General features: G+C 41.6%; 1 protein-coding gene across 5 annotated transcripts in view; it reads right to left on the bottom strand.

Moving 5' to 3' along the window:
• The window catches only part of tns2a (tensin 2a), a 121,475-nt gene that overhangs the window by 62,037 nt on the left and 45,027 nt on the right, over positions 1–14,411 (bottom strand). For all 5 annotated transcript variants that reach the window (XM_063016141.1, XM_063016142.1, XM_063016139.1 and 2 more), the window contains exons 2-3: positions 5,339–5,444; positions 4,215–4,252 (exon numbers count right to left, since the gene is read on the bottom strand). In XM_063016141.1, the coding sequence (XP_062872211.1) occupies positions 4,215–4,252; positions 5,339–5,444 (144 nt within the window). The remainder of the gene's footprint in view (positions 1–4,214; positions 4,253–5,338; positions 5,445–14,411) is intronic.

The following is a 14,411-nucleotide window of genomic DNA, read 5'->3' as shown; positions in this document are numbered from 1 at the left end:
GGGCATGGAATTCACCAGAGCTGCACAGGCTGCTACTGGAATCCTTTTCCACTCCTCCATGATGACATCACGGAGCTGGTGGATGTTAGACACCTTGAACTCCTCCACCTTCCACTTGAGGCTGCGCCACAGGTGCTCAATTGGGTTTAGTCCATCACCTTTACCTTCAGCTTCCTCAGCAAGGCAGTTGTCATCTTGGAGGTTGTGTTTGGGGTCGTTATCCTGTTGGAAAACTGCCATGAGGCCCAGTTTTCGAAGGGAGGGGATCATGCTCTGTTTCAGAATGTCACAGTACATGTTGAAATTCATGTTTCCCTCAATGAACTGCAGCTCCCCAGTGCCAGCAACACTCATGCAGCCCAAGACCATGATGCTACCACCACCATGCTTGACTGTAGGCAAGATACAGTTGTCTTGGTACTTCTCACCAGGGCGCCGCCACACATGCTGGACACCATCTGAGCCAAACAAGTTTATCTTGGTCTCGTCAGACCACAGGGCATTCCAGTAATCCATGTTCTTGGACTGCTTGTCTTCAGCAAACTGTTTGCGGGCTTTCTTGTGAGTCAGCTTCCTTCTGGGATGACGACCATGCAGATCGAGTTGATGCAGTGTGCGGCGTATGGTCTGAGCACTGACAGGCTGACCTCCCACGTCTTCAACCTCTGCAGCAATGCTGGCAGCACTCATGTGTCTATTTTTTAAAGCCAACCTCTGGATATGACGCCGAACACGTGGACTCAACTTCTTTGGTCGACCCTGGCGAAGCCTGTTCCGAGTGGAACCTGTCCTGGAAAACCGCTGTATGACCTTGGCCACCATGCTGTAGCTCAGTTTCAGGGTGTTAGCAATCTTCTTATAGCCCAGGCCATCTTTGTGGAGAGCAACAATTCTATTTCTCACATCCTCAGAGGGTTCTTTGCCATGAGGTGCCATGTTGAATATTTAGTGGCCAGTATGAGAGAATTGTACCCAAAACACCAAATTTAACAGCCCTGCTCCCCATTCACACCTGGGACCTTGACACATGACACCAGGGAGGGACAACGACACATTTGGGCACAATTTGGACATGTTCACTGTGGGGTGTACTCACTTATGTTGCCAGCTATTTAGACATTAATGGCTGTGTGTTGAGTTATTTTCAGAAGACAGTAAATCTACACTGCTATACAAGCTGTACACTGACTACTCTAAGTTATATCCAAGTTTCATGTCTATAGTGTTGTCCCATGAAAAGATATAATGAAATATTTGCAGAAATGTGAGGGGTGTACTCACTTTTGTGATACACTGTATACACATGTTCAAAAATGCATATCAGCTGTTTTGGAGCTGCAGTGAGTCTGTGAAGAGCTTTTTAACACAGTTCGTATTTAAATCAGAACCAGATGTGCACACTTGAGACGGTGCAGGACAAAACAGGAACTGATGCTACCAGAAGATGTTTGTAATGCATCTAACGTGAACACTTGATTTACTAAGACTATAGCTAATCAGGCAAACAGCACCTGCAACCACCTACTAACTACACTCGTCTAGAGGAACTGAGTTATAATCTGTAAAGAAATGTAGAAATTTCAGGCACCCAAGTGGCGCGGCGGCATAATCCGCTAGCACACAAGTACCAAAATTCTGAGCTCCCGGGTTCAAATCTTGGCTCATCTACCGGTCAGCTGGGCACCCTCTAGGAGGCACTATTGGCTAATGCCTGCAGCAGACAAAACTGCTGGGTGGGAAAGACCGAACTAATAGGTGGGGTTATCAACGCTGTGGACCTTAGTTGCACCGGGGACCTGTACAGAAAGTAAAGGAGTGCAGAGATTTGCTTTGAGACAATGTCCACTGTAAAAGCGCCATACAAATAAGAAACTGAGATCAGGGCGTGGCTCTCCATACGTGAAGCTGACCTCACGCACAAATCCACCAAAGTATGGGAGAATAACAAGGGATTTGTGGACTGTGCACGCATCGGAGGGTGTGTGTGTCAGGCGATTATACACCCTGCTTGGACACCGTCGAGGACCCCAGCAGCAGATTGGCTACACTAAATTGAGAGAAATTTAGTTTACACAATAAGTATTGCTAAAAACTCTTGTTGTATGTATACTGGATCTATCAGATCCTTTAATAACTGCAATCATATTTTAGCTACTTATTTCAATAAATAAAATTGTGAAAAAGTTATTACAATTATTAAATGTCAAAAATGTCAAAGTGTAAAGCAGCTAAAACAATACACAGGTAACTGAGTTGGTCAAAATGTCTAAGATGTTTAAGTGTAAAGCAGCTAAAATACTACTCAGGTAACTCAGGAAAACTCCCAACCAATTCTGTTGACACAGAGGGATGTGTATGAAAACACGAATGAAAATGTTCTTCTTTGAGACGGAGCCTCACACCTTTGCAGAATGTTCTAGGTTAATATTCAACCATTAATGTAGGCACTTTTCTTTAAAAGTCTGTGATTTTTGAAAAACGAGGTCCGTGAATTTAGTAGGGCCCTATTTATAAGCAATCCTGAGACTCAGCTATTGGCTTAGTCCACTACTATCTTGCACATTACTATCTCTCAAGTTTTCCTGAGCCCTCTCTTGCTCACTGTCTTTTTCTTCAGTTTCCATGGACACGCTCAGATTTCTATTCTTTAGTTCTTTAGTTGCTACTCACAGACAGGAGTTTAATTTCTTGTTCTAGTAAGCTTTTGGGGTGTACCTTGCCAAAAAACTCTCCTTACAGAGAGGCGAATGTATAAATGTTTAAATCAACTTTACATGGAATAAAAGCTTAGCAGAGCAACAGGAAACAGCTGACTGTTCTCCAAAAGTATCTTGGTAATTAGAAAAAAAAGCATTTGCAGTCACTGACTGCCAAGGGCTGCACGGCTTTAGCAAATTGGCAAAGATCATCATGACTGAAAATTTTAAACAAGTCCTCCATCATCTGAAACATCTGGCAATTATGATGAGTTAGCATCAGTGAAAGCATACCAAACTAAGTTTGATGGATGCAGCCTGTAAGCCGTTTGGCTTTGCTATTAATAGTTTCTGTAGAGCCAACTGGGCATTCAAGGGCCCTCAGTATCGAATCAAGGTTGACTTTGATGTTGCCCATCGGCATTCAGATATGCCAGTCATTTTCGTCTTTTCTAAAGTAGGTGGGGTAAAATGGGCTTCAATGCATCTCTTTGTTCAGAGTCACCACAGAGGTGTTGAAAGCTAAAGAGGTAGCATGACTTTAACAGAACGGATAAGGCAATGAATAGGTCTGTCCTTGACGACTTCCCGTGGGGACAGCGGCAGCTCCCTTCCAGTGCTGGGACGATGACTATCGCTGAGCATGGACTGGGATTCCAGTTACACAGCCACAAATCTTATGTTACATTCAAAACCTAACAACTAGCATTCAAGTGTCTCACGTGTACTAGTTAATTTGCAATATGAGGCGGTCCGAGCAATCCTACGGCAAATCAGTTAGCAATCGGTTAGTCAAAATTTCCATGAAGTCTAAAGCAGCTAAAAACACTACTTGGGTAACTTTTTGGAAAACTCCCAACCAATTCTTCTGGCACCCTGTCCAGGTTATTCCTGCCTTGCACCTTGCAACCGGACCTGCCTTGAACCTGACCAGAATAGTGGTTAATAAAAATAAACAAAACAGTTCTTAGATCTAAGCCAAATTTAACTAAATGACTGATCAACAGTTCCTACATTAGGTTTGCCAGAGCTGGCATTCGGCAACAGCAGTAAAAGATTTGGGTGCTTCGACACACAGTGGCTTTATAGAGCAAGATAGGGGGTTGAAAAATAAAAAAGCAAGACTGAAAAAGACATACAGAACATATACTGTATGGTCAAATGCATACAGACACTTGAGCATTCCTATTAAGGCTTTTGCAGCCTCCATTCTTCTGAGAAGGCTTTCCACAAGTTTTTGGAGTGTGTCTTTGGGAAGTTGTGCCCATTCACTCAAAATAGCATTGGTGAGGTCAGGCACTTGTTATTTATCCGAAGGTATTTAATGGGGTTGACTTGTCAAATCATGTCATTATGAACCGTGCTTTGTGCACAGGGGCCCTACAGTCATGCTGGAACAGAAATGGGCATTCCCCAAACTGCTGAAGGTCTTAAATTAATTTCCTACACCTGATAGCAATGAGTTTGGCCTGAACTTATGACATGTATTTTACAAAAATGTGAGTAGATGGTTCTTACCTTGCTTTCACATTTCTTATGAGTGGCTGTTTTGCAGACTATAGAAGACACAGAGAACATGGTACACAGATTTAGCAAGTTAAAGAGCAAGAAAGATAAATCATTCTTTTGTATGAATTTTGACATAAGGTTTTCCTAATCCATCCTTCAAGAAGCTTGTTCTCATTTCTGACAGTTTATAATTAGTCAGGACTTTATTTTTATTATTATTATTATATTTTTCTTTATAGTGATGTTATACGCTCTTTCCTCTCCTTAAATAATGCCCTTGGGTCACCAGCGCCAATATTCTGAGCTTCGTGTTAAAATCTTGGCTCTGCTACAGTCGTCTGGGCACCCTCTAGCAGGCATAATTGGCTTATGTCTGCAGCAGACAAATTGGCCTTCAGTCTGCTGGGTACCTAAGACTGGACTAAGGGGTGGGGTTATAAACAATGTGTAAGGACCTTGGTTGCCCAGGGCACCTGTACAGAAAGTGGAGAAGCGCAGAGGCGTGTCGCTCCATACATGAAGCCGACCTCATGCACAAGTCCAGCAAAGTATTGGTGAATATTTCACGGGAAATGGCTCATTTTACAGTCCATGATGTGATTTTCATGGCCGTGAATTAGGTAGGGCCTTACTGATAAGGGTCGTAAAAGATCTACCATCACCCCAAAACACTGTGCACAAAGCAGATGTTTACACAGGGAATGATTTATAAGACTATTAAACACTCAAATATTCAGTCACCTTCCTAAACCAAGGAACAACGTGGAGTAGCCATGCAAGAGGAAAACATGGTATAAAAAGAAAACCCATGCAGAAGAACATGCCAACCTCCTTTCAGGAACTACATGGAAGCAAGCTCAAACCCAGGTCCCTAGGACGTTATGTGAATGCTATGTGGCATCCACACTACATACTACAGCAGACAAAATTGGCCTTTAATCTGCTGGGTGCGAAAGACTAAGGGGTGGGGTTATAAACGCTGTGTAAGGACCTCGATAGGCGCTATTTACATTTATAAAAATAAAAAAATACACTTATTACTATTACTATTTTTACTACTCGTGTTCTAAAGAGATAAGCCTAAAATAAATCAATATGTCCTGGCGTACTAAAATTCAGGAGAAAAGACCTACCTCGGCAGAAGGAGCCCAGACCGTCTATGTTTTGTTTACACACCCCGCACTGACGCTTCTTCTTGAAGGTCTTCTCCTTAAACTCATGGGGCTCACCTTTCCCTGCCTGCGGACAAAAAAAAATCCCAAACAATTACATTTCAAGGAACCAAGAGCTTAGCAGATTCCTCTGTGTTTGTCTGGTTTTTTTTTTTTAGATTTAGCTTTGTACCTCTGCGACTAGCCTTCAAGCTCAGTTTCTATCTTTGTGTAAAGCATCTCATCTTTCTTAGACAAGCAGGATGGCAAAACCATTGCATAATAGTAAATCTTCCAGTGACACACCTTGTCTTAAGATATTATTCCCTACTGAACCACTTCAAGCTCAGATGCAACAACAGATCGATTTTAGTGATCTTTATAGCTTGGTGACTATTGCCTGCAATCTTTATTAGTGCTGATCATTTGCCAAAGACAGATTCACCTTGTGCCTTGTTTAAAAATAGTGCAAAAATAAACACTGAAGTGTGTGTCATGTCTGCATGAACATGTAGCATTATGTTTTGAAGCATGTGTGACGTCTAAGTTGAGGTGGATAACGCAGCTTTGTGTATGGATGTGTGTTTTTCCACTTGGCAGTGGAGGTACAGGGAGCTCGTTTCCACTCAGACTCCAGAACTGGTGCTGTTTGAACAGCTGGCAGGAGATACAGTGCATGCCCACTGGATGCCATACAACACTGTTGCCATACAACACATCTCTCTAAAAGACATGCACTCTAACACAAAAACGTCTTAGATGAATGGGTGCTTTTTTTACATGTATTTGTGTACATATGTGTAACTAAGGCCCTACCTAATTCACGGCTGTGATAATCGCGTCATGGATCGTAAAATGAGCCGTTTCCCATGTAATATGCAATTTGCTGTGAGATTCAAACTTTAAGGTTTGTGTTTAGTGATTAAACATTTTTCAATCGCGTAGCGTTCAAGTGCCTCACGATTACTGGTTAATTTGCAATAGGAGGCAGACCTAGCAATCCTACGGCAATTAGGTTAACAATGAGTTAGTCAAAAAGTGTAAAGCAGCTAAAAAGCTACTCGCTTAACTGAGTATGGAAATCTCCCAACCAATTCTGTGGACACAGGGGGAAGGGGGGTCAAAACACGGACAAGAATTTTCATATTTGAGACAGAACCTCGCACCGTCTGTGAATGTTCTATGTTTACATTCAACTATTAAGGTAAACTGTGCTGTCTATTGTAGCTTTCATTTATTCCATCATTTAATTTATGAGGTAATTTGTTGACTGACTTTAAGAATCCGTGAAATTAAGCACATTTTCCCATGTACCCATCTGTTTAAGCATCTGTAATGGAGCCACACTAGTCCTAACAGCATTTCTTTCAGGAATTTGGAACTCGGGACCAGCCCGGTTGCATAAAGAATGGCACCTGACATAAAAACTGTGCCAAATCAAATATGTGGACAAATCATCCGCTGTGGGTTTCCTCCCACAAGTCCCGAGACTAGGGATGTCCCGATCCGATCTCAAAGATCGTGATCGGGGCCGATCAAGGCATTGTTTAACTGATCGGAATCGGCTTTACTAAACCCGATCGCAATCCCGGTCTTTTGTTTTACATCAGCATGTCCGCTGTGTGGAAATACTTTAAATTGGAAAGTGAAACAATTCCAACAGCGGTGTAATGTCTGCAATGTGAGCGTTTCACAAGGCGGTAGGAGCAGAGCTGCGTTCATTACTGTACAATTTTACTGTTTATATGGTGTGTGAGTCAAGGATCACACCGGCTTACAAAACAACGTAGTGACGCACTCGTTTAATAAAGAAATAAATACACAGTATATTCACATACTGTCGGGAGCATAACACTTTATTAACTTCTTCTGTTACGGTACCGAATAGCGGACAGCTAGAGTCAAGCACGCTATTCCATGCACTATGGAAGCCCCAAAGTGTCAAAACACACTCACTTCGCATAGAAACGTCCATCAAACCATTGTCACAATACAAGCACTTTAAGAGCCTTTCCATTTTATTTTGGTATTCAGGTTTTACTGTAATGCTTTTAAGTAACTTTTTTTCATATATTTAAGTTAAGCTGCTACACAGATTTCTGTTCATTTTTAGTATATCACTGCATTAAACAGATTTTTTTTCTTCGAATGTAAAGTTTAAAGTAAAACTGTAATTCTCACTCGTTTTGATTGATTTTGTAAAAATACAAAACATTAAGCCAATAGCTTGGATGCAGCATTTTTCCCTACAGCACTGCAGAGCTATTTAGTTGTTAAACATGTACATTGGATTAATTTGAATAACTGTTATGTACTTGAAGTGTGCACTGTGTGAACAGTATTATACAGTTCTTATCTAGACAACATCTAGAAAATACAAGTATCGGTTTGAGACTCGGTATCGGATCGGGATCAAAATTAATAATCGGGATCGGTATCGGGAACAAAAAAACGTGATCGGGACATCCCTACCCGAGACATGTGTGAATGTACAGTCATGTGAAAAAGGACACCCCATGAGAACCTTTGTCTTTTTGAACATATTTAAACATATGGACATTTGAGCTTTATTTGAACAGTACTGAGAGATGGAGCTTAGATAACTAAACAAATAAAACTGTAAAAATTACTTTTAAACACAAGTTGTAAAATGTAATGAACAAAAATGGAAATTTCTTGTGAGGAAAAAGTTAGGACACACCCACATTTATTACTACTTAAAATAAGAATCCGGTGCACCACATCAGCTGCAATGATTAGACCATCGTTAGAGGACATTGGAGTTTTATTTAAACCTCAGACATTAGTTTGGTTTGCTCTTGATTAAAGATCTAAAGAGCTCTCTGAGGCCTTCAGAAAGAAAGTTGTAGATGCATATGAGTCTGGGAAGGAATTTAAAAAGATCTCGAAACAATTAGAAATCAGCCATTCCACTGTCCGGAAAATCATTTACAAGTGGAGAACATTTAAAACAACTCTCAACATGGCCAGGTCAGGCCGTCCTTGCAAGTTCAGTCCAAGAGCAGACCGCAAGATGTGTAAAGAAATCTCCAATAATCCCACACTGTCATCACGGGGCCTACAGGTAGCGATTGCACATGCATCTACCATCAGAAAGAGACTGCACAAGTTTGATTTTCATGGGTGGTCTGCAATGAGGAAACCCTTGCTGTCAAAAAAACATCAGGGCAAGACTAAAGTTTACCAGAGAACACCTAGACAAAGACCAGGACTTCTGGAACAATGTGCTTTGGACAGATGATTCCAAAGTTGAATTATTTGGGCACAGTAACAGAAGACATATTTGGTGCAAACCCAACACAGCATTTAAGCACAAGAACCTCATACCAACTGTGAAGCATGGAGGTGGAAATGTCATGGTTTGGGGCTGCTTTGCAGCAGCAGGGCCTGGCAAGCTTTCCATTATAGAATACATGATGAATTCTTCACTGTATCAGAGAGTGCTTGAGGAAAATGTAAGACCATCTGTTCAAAAACTGAAGCGGAGGTGGACCACTCAACACCAACGACCCCAAACATTCCAGTAAATCCACCAAGGAATGGCTCAAAAGAAAGAAATGGAGAGTTGTGGAATGGCCAAGTCAAAGCCCGGATCTTAATCCTATTGAGATGCTGTGGGGTGATCTGAAACGGGCTGTGCATGCAAGAAACCCCTCAAACCTCACACAGCTGAAAGAATTATGCATGAAGGATTGGGAAAAACGTTCTCCCAGTCGATGTCAGAGAAAGGTTATAGGATGTCAGATGGTTATAGGAAACGTCTAATTGAGCCAATTATTTCAGCCAAAGGGGGAAATACCAGATATTAGGACACAGGGTGTCCAAACTTTTTCCTCACAATAAATTTCCATTTTTGTTTATTATATTTTACAACTTGAGTTTAAAAGTAATTTTTTTCAGTTTTATTTGTTTAGTTATATAAGCTCTATCTCTCAGTACTGTTCAAATGAAGCTCAAATGTCCTCATGTTTAAATATGTTCAAAAAGACAAAGGTTTCATGGGGTGTCCTAACTTTTTCACATGACTGTATGTGTGTGTGTTTGCCCCGTGATGGACTGGCAACCTGTCAGGGCTGTCAGGAATCATTAATTTACTGGTTGCTTCTTGAAACATATCTCAAAGCAAAGTGGCAGCATATGAAGGTTAAATGTTGAAATCTTTCCAGAAGAATAAGCATTATGCAACTGGCAGCCAGGCATAACGTTAAAGGAAGCAGGTAATAAATGGAAAAAGAGAGAAAGCACCTTCCGTCACAGAACAGACTTTGGTTAATATTATAATAAAATCTATCAAGCTTTTCACAGAGGTTTCCCCAATTATCGGTATAAACCTATATGGCTACCAGCAAAATATTTCTTAATTGTCATGTCTTCCTGTCATTGTGGGAATCAACACACACAAAATCTCAAACACACATCAAGGTCTAAATGCAAAAAAAAGTCATGTACAGAATGTTCCAGTGCTGAGAATTTGATACGATGATATAATTTGATGGTAATGACTGAAGTGTTTAACTAAGTAACTCTGAAATCCCATAGATCCAAATTTAGAAGAGGAAGTTAATTTCCGCTTGTTGCTCTCTCTCTCTGTCTCTCTCTGTCTCTCTCTCGCTCTCTCTCTAATGCACATGACTGATTGCAAAGCCAGTTCAAAAACCTCATTTAAATCACTTCAACATCTAGTGTTAAATAATAATGGGTTAGGAACACTCAATTCTGTAGTAAGTAACTACGGAAAATATGAACTGTTCTGATTGCATGGTCAGTGGTATGCCATGCTGCCCTGGTTCCCACGGAAGCCTGGAAAACCAGCTAAGTGATCTTGAAAGAGTTTGGTAGCAGAATTGAAGACCTGAGCAAATGTAAAAACAATGAAAATGCCAACAAGTTAATGATAAAAATGTGGAGAAGTAAATTTTTTGATAATCAAGAAGGTTTGGTTTTAGTATATATTCAGAGAAGTGGCATTAAGGCTTTATAAAAAGGGAGAAAATGCAGACTGGAATGAAAAAGATGTTTATACTAAATAAAACATACAGTTTTGTTTCATAAAACTTGATGCTTTGCTAGGTGGTAAATGTTTGTTGGTTAAGGGTTAACTACCAACTGATGATGGTTAGTTATCGGTTAAAAGAATGTTACAAAATTTGCATCTCTAAATTCTTAACCGGTTTATTATTGGCAATCCTAAATTGTAGGTTGTAAAATTATGGGCAGGCTGTGCTTTGCCACTGAGGTGCCAGGTGTAGCCCTGCACCTGTAAGATTTGAAAATTAACCCAAAAAGACATAACACCATCCAAGTTCCCAGAAAGAGTTACCCAAGATTACAGTTCCAGTAAAAAGCAAGTTTCCCGGCAGAGAAGCTGTCAAAATCTGTGAGTAATAAACAGTTATAAATAGAAGCTTTTCCACCTGAAGCTAATTAACGGTCAATGAGGTGCAGGCGACACGTCAGTTACACGTCACCTCTTACTTCGCCAAGCTCAACAGCAGAGTGACTCAATACAGTATACCAGGGTTTTTTGGGGGTTTTTAAAAACTTTTTTTCAAGCAACCCACATTTTGCCCATGATTTTTAAATAAAATTGGTGGCAATTTGGTCCAACTGTGGTTTAGATGTAACGTAAAGCTTCCACAAGGGGACACACATGTACAAGTTCTTTTCGTGTTTATGTGCCTGTTTTAGTTTATTTAATTATTATTATTTTTTCTCTGCGACCCGTGGGTGGGGTTTGAAAAATCCTGCAGTTTAATATACAGTATATATATATATATATACAGTGTATCACAAAAGTGAGTACACCCCTCACATTTCTGCAGATATTTAAGTATATATTTTCATGGGACAACACTGACAAAATGACACTTTGACACAATGAAAAGTAGTCTGTGTGCAGCTTATATAACAGTGTAAATTTATTCTTCCCTCAAAATAACTCAATATACAGCCATTAATGTCTAAACCACCGGCAACAAAAGTGAGTACACCCCTTAGTGAAAGTTCCTGAAGTGTCAATATTTTTTGTGGCCACCATTATTTCCCAGAACTGCCTTAACTCTCCTGGGCATGGAGTTTACCAGAGCTTCACAGGTTGCCACTGGAATGCTTTTCCACTCCTCCATGACGACATCACGGAGCTGGCGGATATTCGAGACTTTGCGCTCCTCCACCTTCCGCTTGAGGATGCGCCAAAGATGTTCTATTGGGTTTAGGTCTGGAGACATGCTTGGCCAGTCCATCACCTTTACCCTCAGCCTCTTCAATAAAGCAGTGGTCGTCTTAGAGGTGTGTTTGGGGTCATTATCATGCTGGAACACTGCCCTGCGACCCAGTTTCCGGAGGGAGGGGATCATGCTCTGCTTCAGTATTTCACAGTACATATTGGAGTTCATGTGTCCCTCAATGAAATGTAACTCCCCAACACCTGCTGCACTCATGCAGCCCCAGACCATGGCATTCCCACCACCATGCTTGACTGTAGGCATGACGCACTTATCTTTGTACTCCTCACCTGATTGCCGCCACACATGCTTGAGACCATCTGAACCAAACAAATTAATCTTGGTCTCATCAGACCATAGGACATGGTTCCAGTAATCCATGTCCTTTGTTGACATGTCTTCAGCTAACTGTTTGCGGGCTTTCTTGTGTAGAGACTTCAGAAGAGGCTTCCTTCTGGGGTGACAGCCATGCAGACCAATTTGATGTAGTGTGCGGCGTATGGTCTGAGCACTGACAGGCTGACCCCCCACCTTTTCAATCTCTGCAGCAATGCTGACAGCACTCCTGCGCCTATCTTTCAAAGACAGCAGTTGGATGTGACGCTGAGCACGTGCACTCAGCTTCTTTGGACGACCAACGCGAGGTCTGTTCTGAGTGGACCCTGCTCTTTTAAAACGCTGGATGATCTTGGCCACTGTGCTGCAGCTTAGTTTCAGGGTGTTGGCAATCTTCTTGTAGCCTTGGCCATCTTCATGTAGCGCAACAATTCGTCTTTTAAGATCCTCAGAGAGTTCTTTGCCATGAGGTGCCATGTTGGAACTTTCAGTGACCAGTATGAGAGAGTGTGAGAGCTGTACTACTAAATTGAACACACCTGCTCCCTATGCACACCTGAGACCTAGTAACACTAACAAATCACATGACATTTTGGAGGGAAAATGACAAGCAGTGCTCAATTTGGACATTTAGGGGTGTAGTCTCTTAGGGGTGTACTCACTTTTGTTGCCGGTGGTTTAGACATTAATGGCTGTATATTGAGTTATTTTGAGGGAAGAATAAATTTACACTGTTATATAAGCTGCACACAGACTACTTTTCATTGTGTCAAAGTGTCATTTTGTCAGTGTTGTCCCATGAAAAGATATACTTAAATATCTGCAGAAATGTGAGGGGTGTACTCACTTTTGTGATACACTGTATATATATATATATATATATATATATATACAGTGTATCACAAAAGTGAGTACACCCCTCACATTTCTGCAAATATTTCATTATATCTTTTCATGGGACAACACTATAGACATGAAACTTGGATAAAACTTAGAGTAGTCAGTGTACAGCTTGTATAGCAGTGTAGATTTACTGTCTTCTGAAAATAACTCAATACACAGCCATTAATGTCTAAATAGCTGGCAACATAAGTGAGTACACCCCACAGTGAACATGTCCAAATTGTGCCCAAAGTGTCAATATTTTGTGTGACCACCATTATTATCCAGCACTGCCTTAACCCTCCTGGGCATGGAATTCACCAGAGCTGCACAGGTTGCTACTGGAATCCTCTTCCACTCCTCCATGATGACATCACGGAGCTGGTGGATGTTAGACACCTTGAACTCCTCCACCTTCCACTTGAGGCTGCGCCACAGGTGCTCAATTGGGTTTAGTCCATCACCTTTACCTTCAGCTTCCTCAGCAGTTTTCGAAGGGAGGGGATCATGCTCTGTTTCAGAATGTCACAGTACATGTTGGAATTCATGTTTCCCTCAATGAACTGCAGCTCCCCAGTGCCAGCAACACTCATGCAGCCCAAAACCATGATGCTACCACCACCATGCTTGACTGTAGGCAAGATACAGTTGTCTTGGTACTTCTCACCAGGGCGCCGCCACACATGCTGGACACCATCTGAGCCAAACAAGTTTATCTTGGTCTCGTCAGACCACAGGGCATTCCCGTAATCAGCTTCCTTCTGGGATGACGACCATGCAGACCGAGTTGATGCAGTGTGCGGCGTATGGTCTGAGCACTGACAGGCTGACCTCCCACGTCTTCAACCTCTGCAGCAATGCTGGCAGCACTCATGTGTCTATTTTTTAAAGCCAACCTCTGGATATGACGCCGAACACGTGTACTCAACTTCTTTGGTCGACCCTGGCGAAGCCTGTTCCGAGAGGAACCTGTCCTGGAAAACCGCTGTATGACCTTGGCCACCATGCTGTAGCTCATTTTCAGGGTGTTAGCAATCTTCTTATAGCCCAGGCCATCTTTGTGGAGAGCAACAATTCTATTTCTCACATCCTCAGAGAGTTCTTTGCCATGAGGTGCCATGTTGAATATCCAGTGGCCAGTATGAGAGAATTGTACCCAAAACACCAAATTTAACAGCCCTGCTCCCCATTCACACCTGGGACCTTGACACATGACACCAGGGAGGGACAACGACACATTTGGGCACAATTTGGACATGTTCACTGTGGGGTGTACTCAGTTATGTTGCCAGCTATTTAGACATTAATGGCTGTGTGTTGAGTTATTTTCAGAAGACAGTAAATCTACACTGCTATACAAGCTGTACACTGACTACTCTAAGTTATATCCAAGTTTCATGTCTATAGTGTTGTCCCATGAAAAGATATAATGAAATATTTGCAGAAATGTGAGGGGTGTACTCACTTTTGTGATACACTGTATATATGATTAGGACTGTTCACACACAAGGTTATATCAAACATATCATGGACAATTAAGTATTTCCAATTCACCTCACTTGCATGTCTTTGGACTGTGGGAGGAAACCAGA

The sequence above is a fragment of the Trichomycterus rosablanca genome, chromosome 19 (assembly GCF_030014385.1).
Source record: "Trichomycterus rosablanca isolate fTriRos1 chromosome 19, fTriRos1.hap1, whole genome shotgun sequence".
Lineage (NCBI taxonomy): Eukaryota > Metazoa > Chordata > Actinopteri > Siluriformes > Trichomycteridae > Trichomycterus > Trichomycterus rosablanca.
The sequence above is the reverse complement of the archived record's forward strand: the minus strand, read 5'-3'. Positions and strand labels throughout refer to the sequence as shown.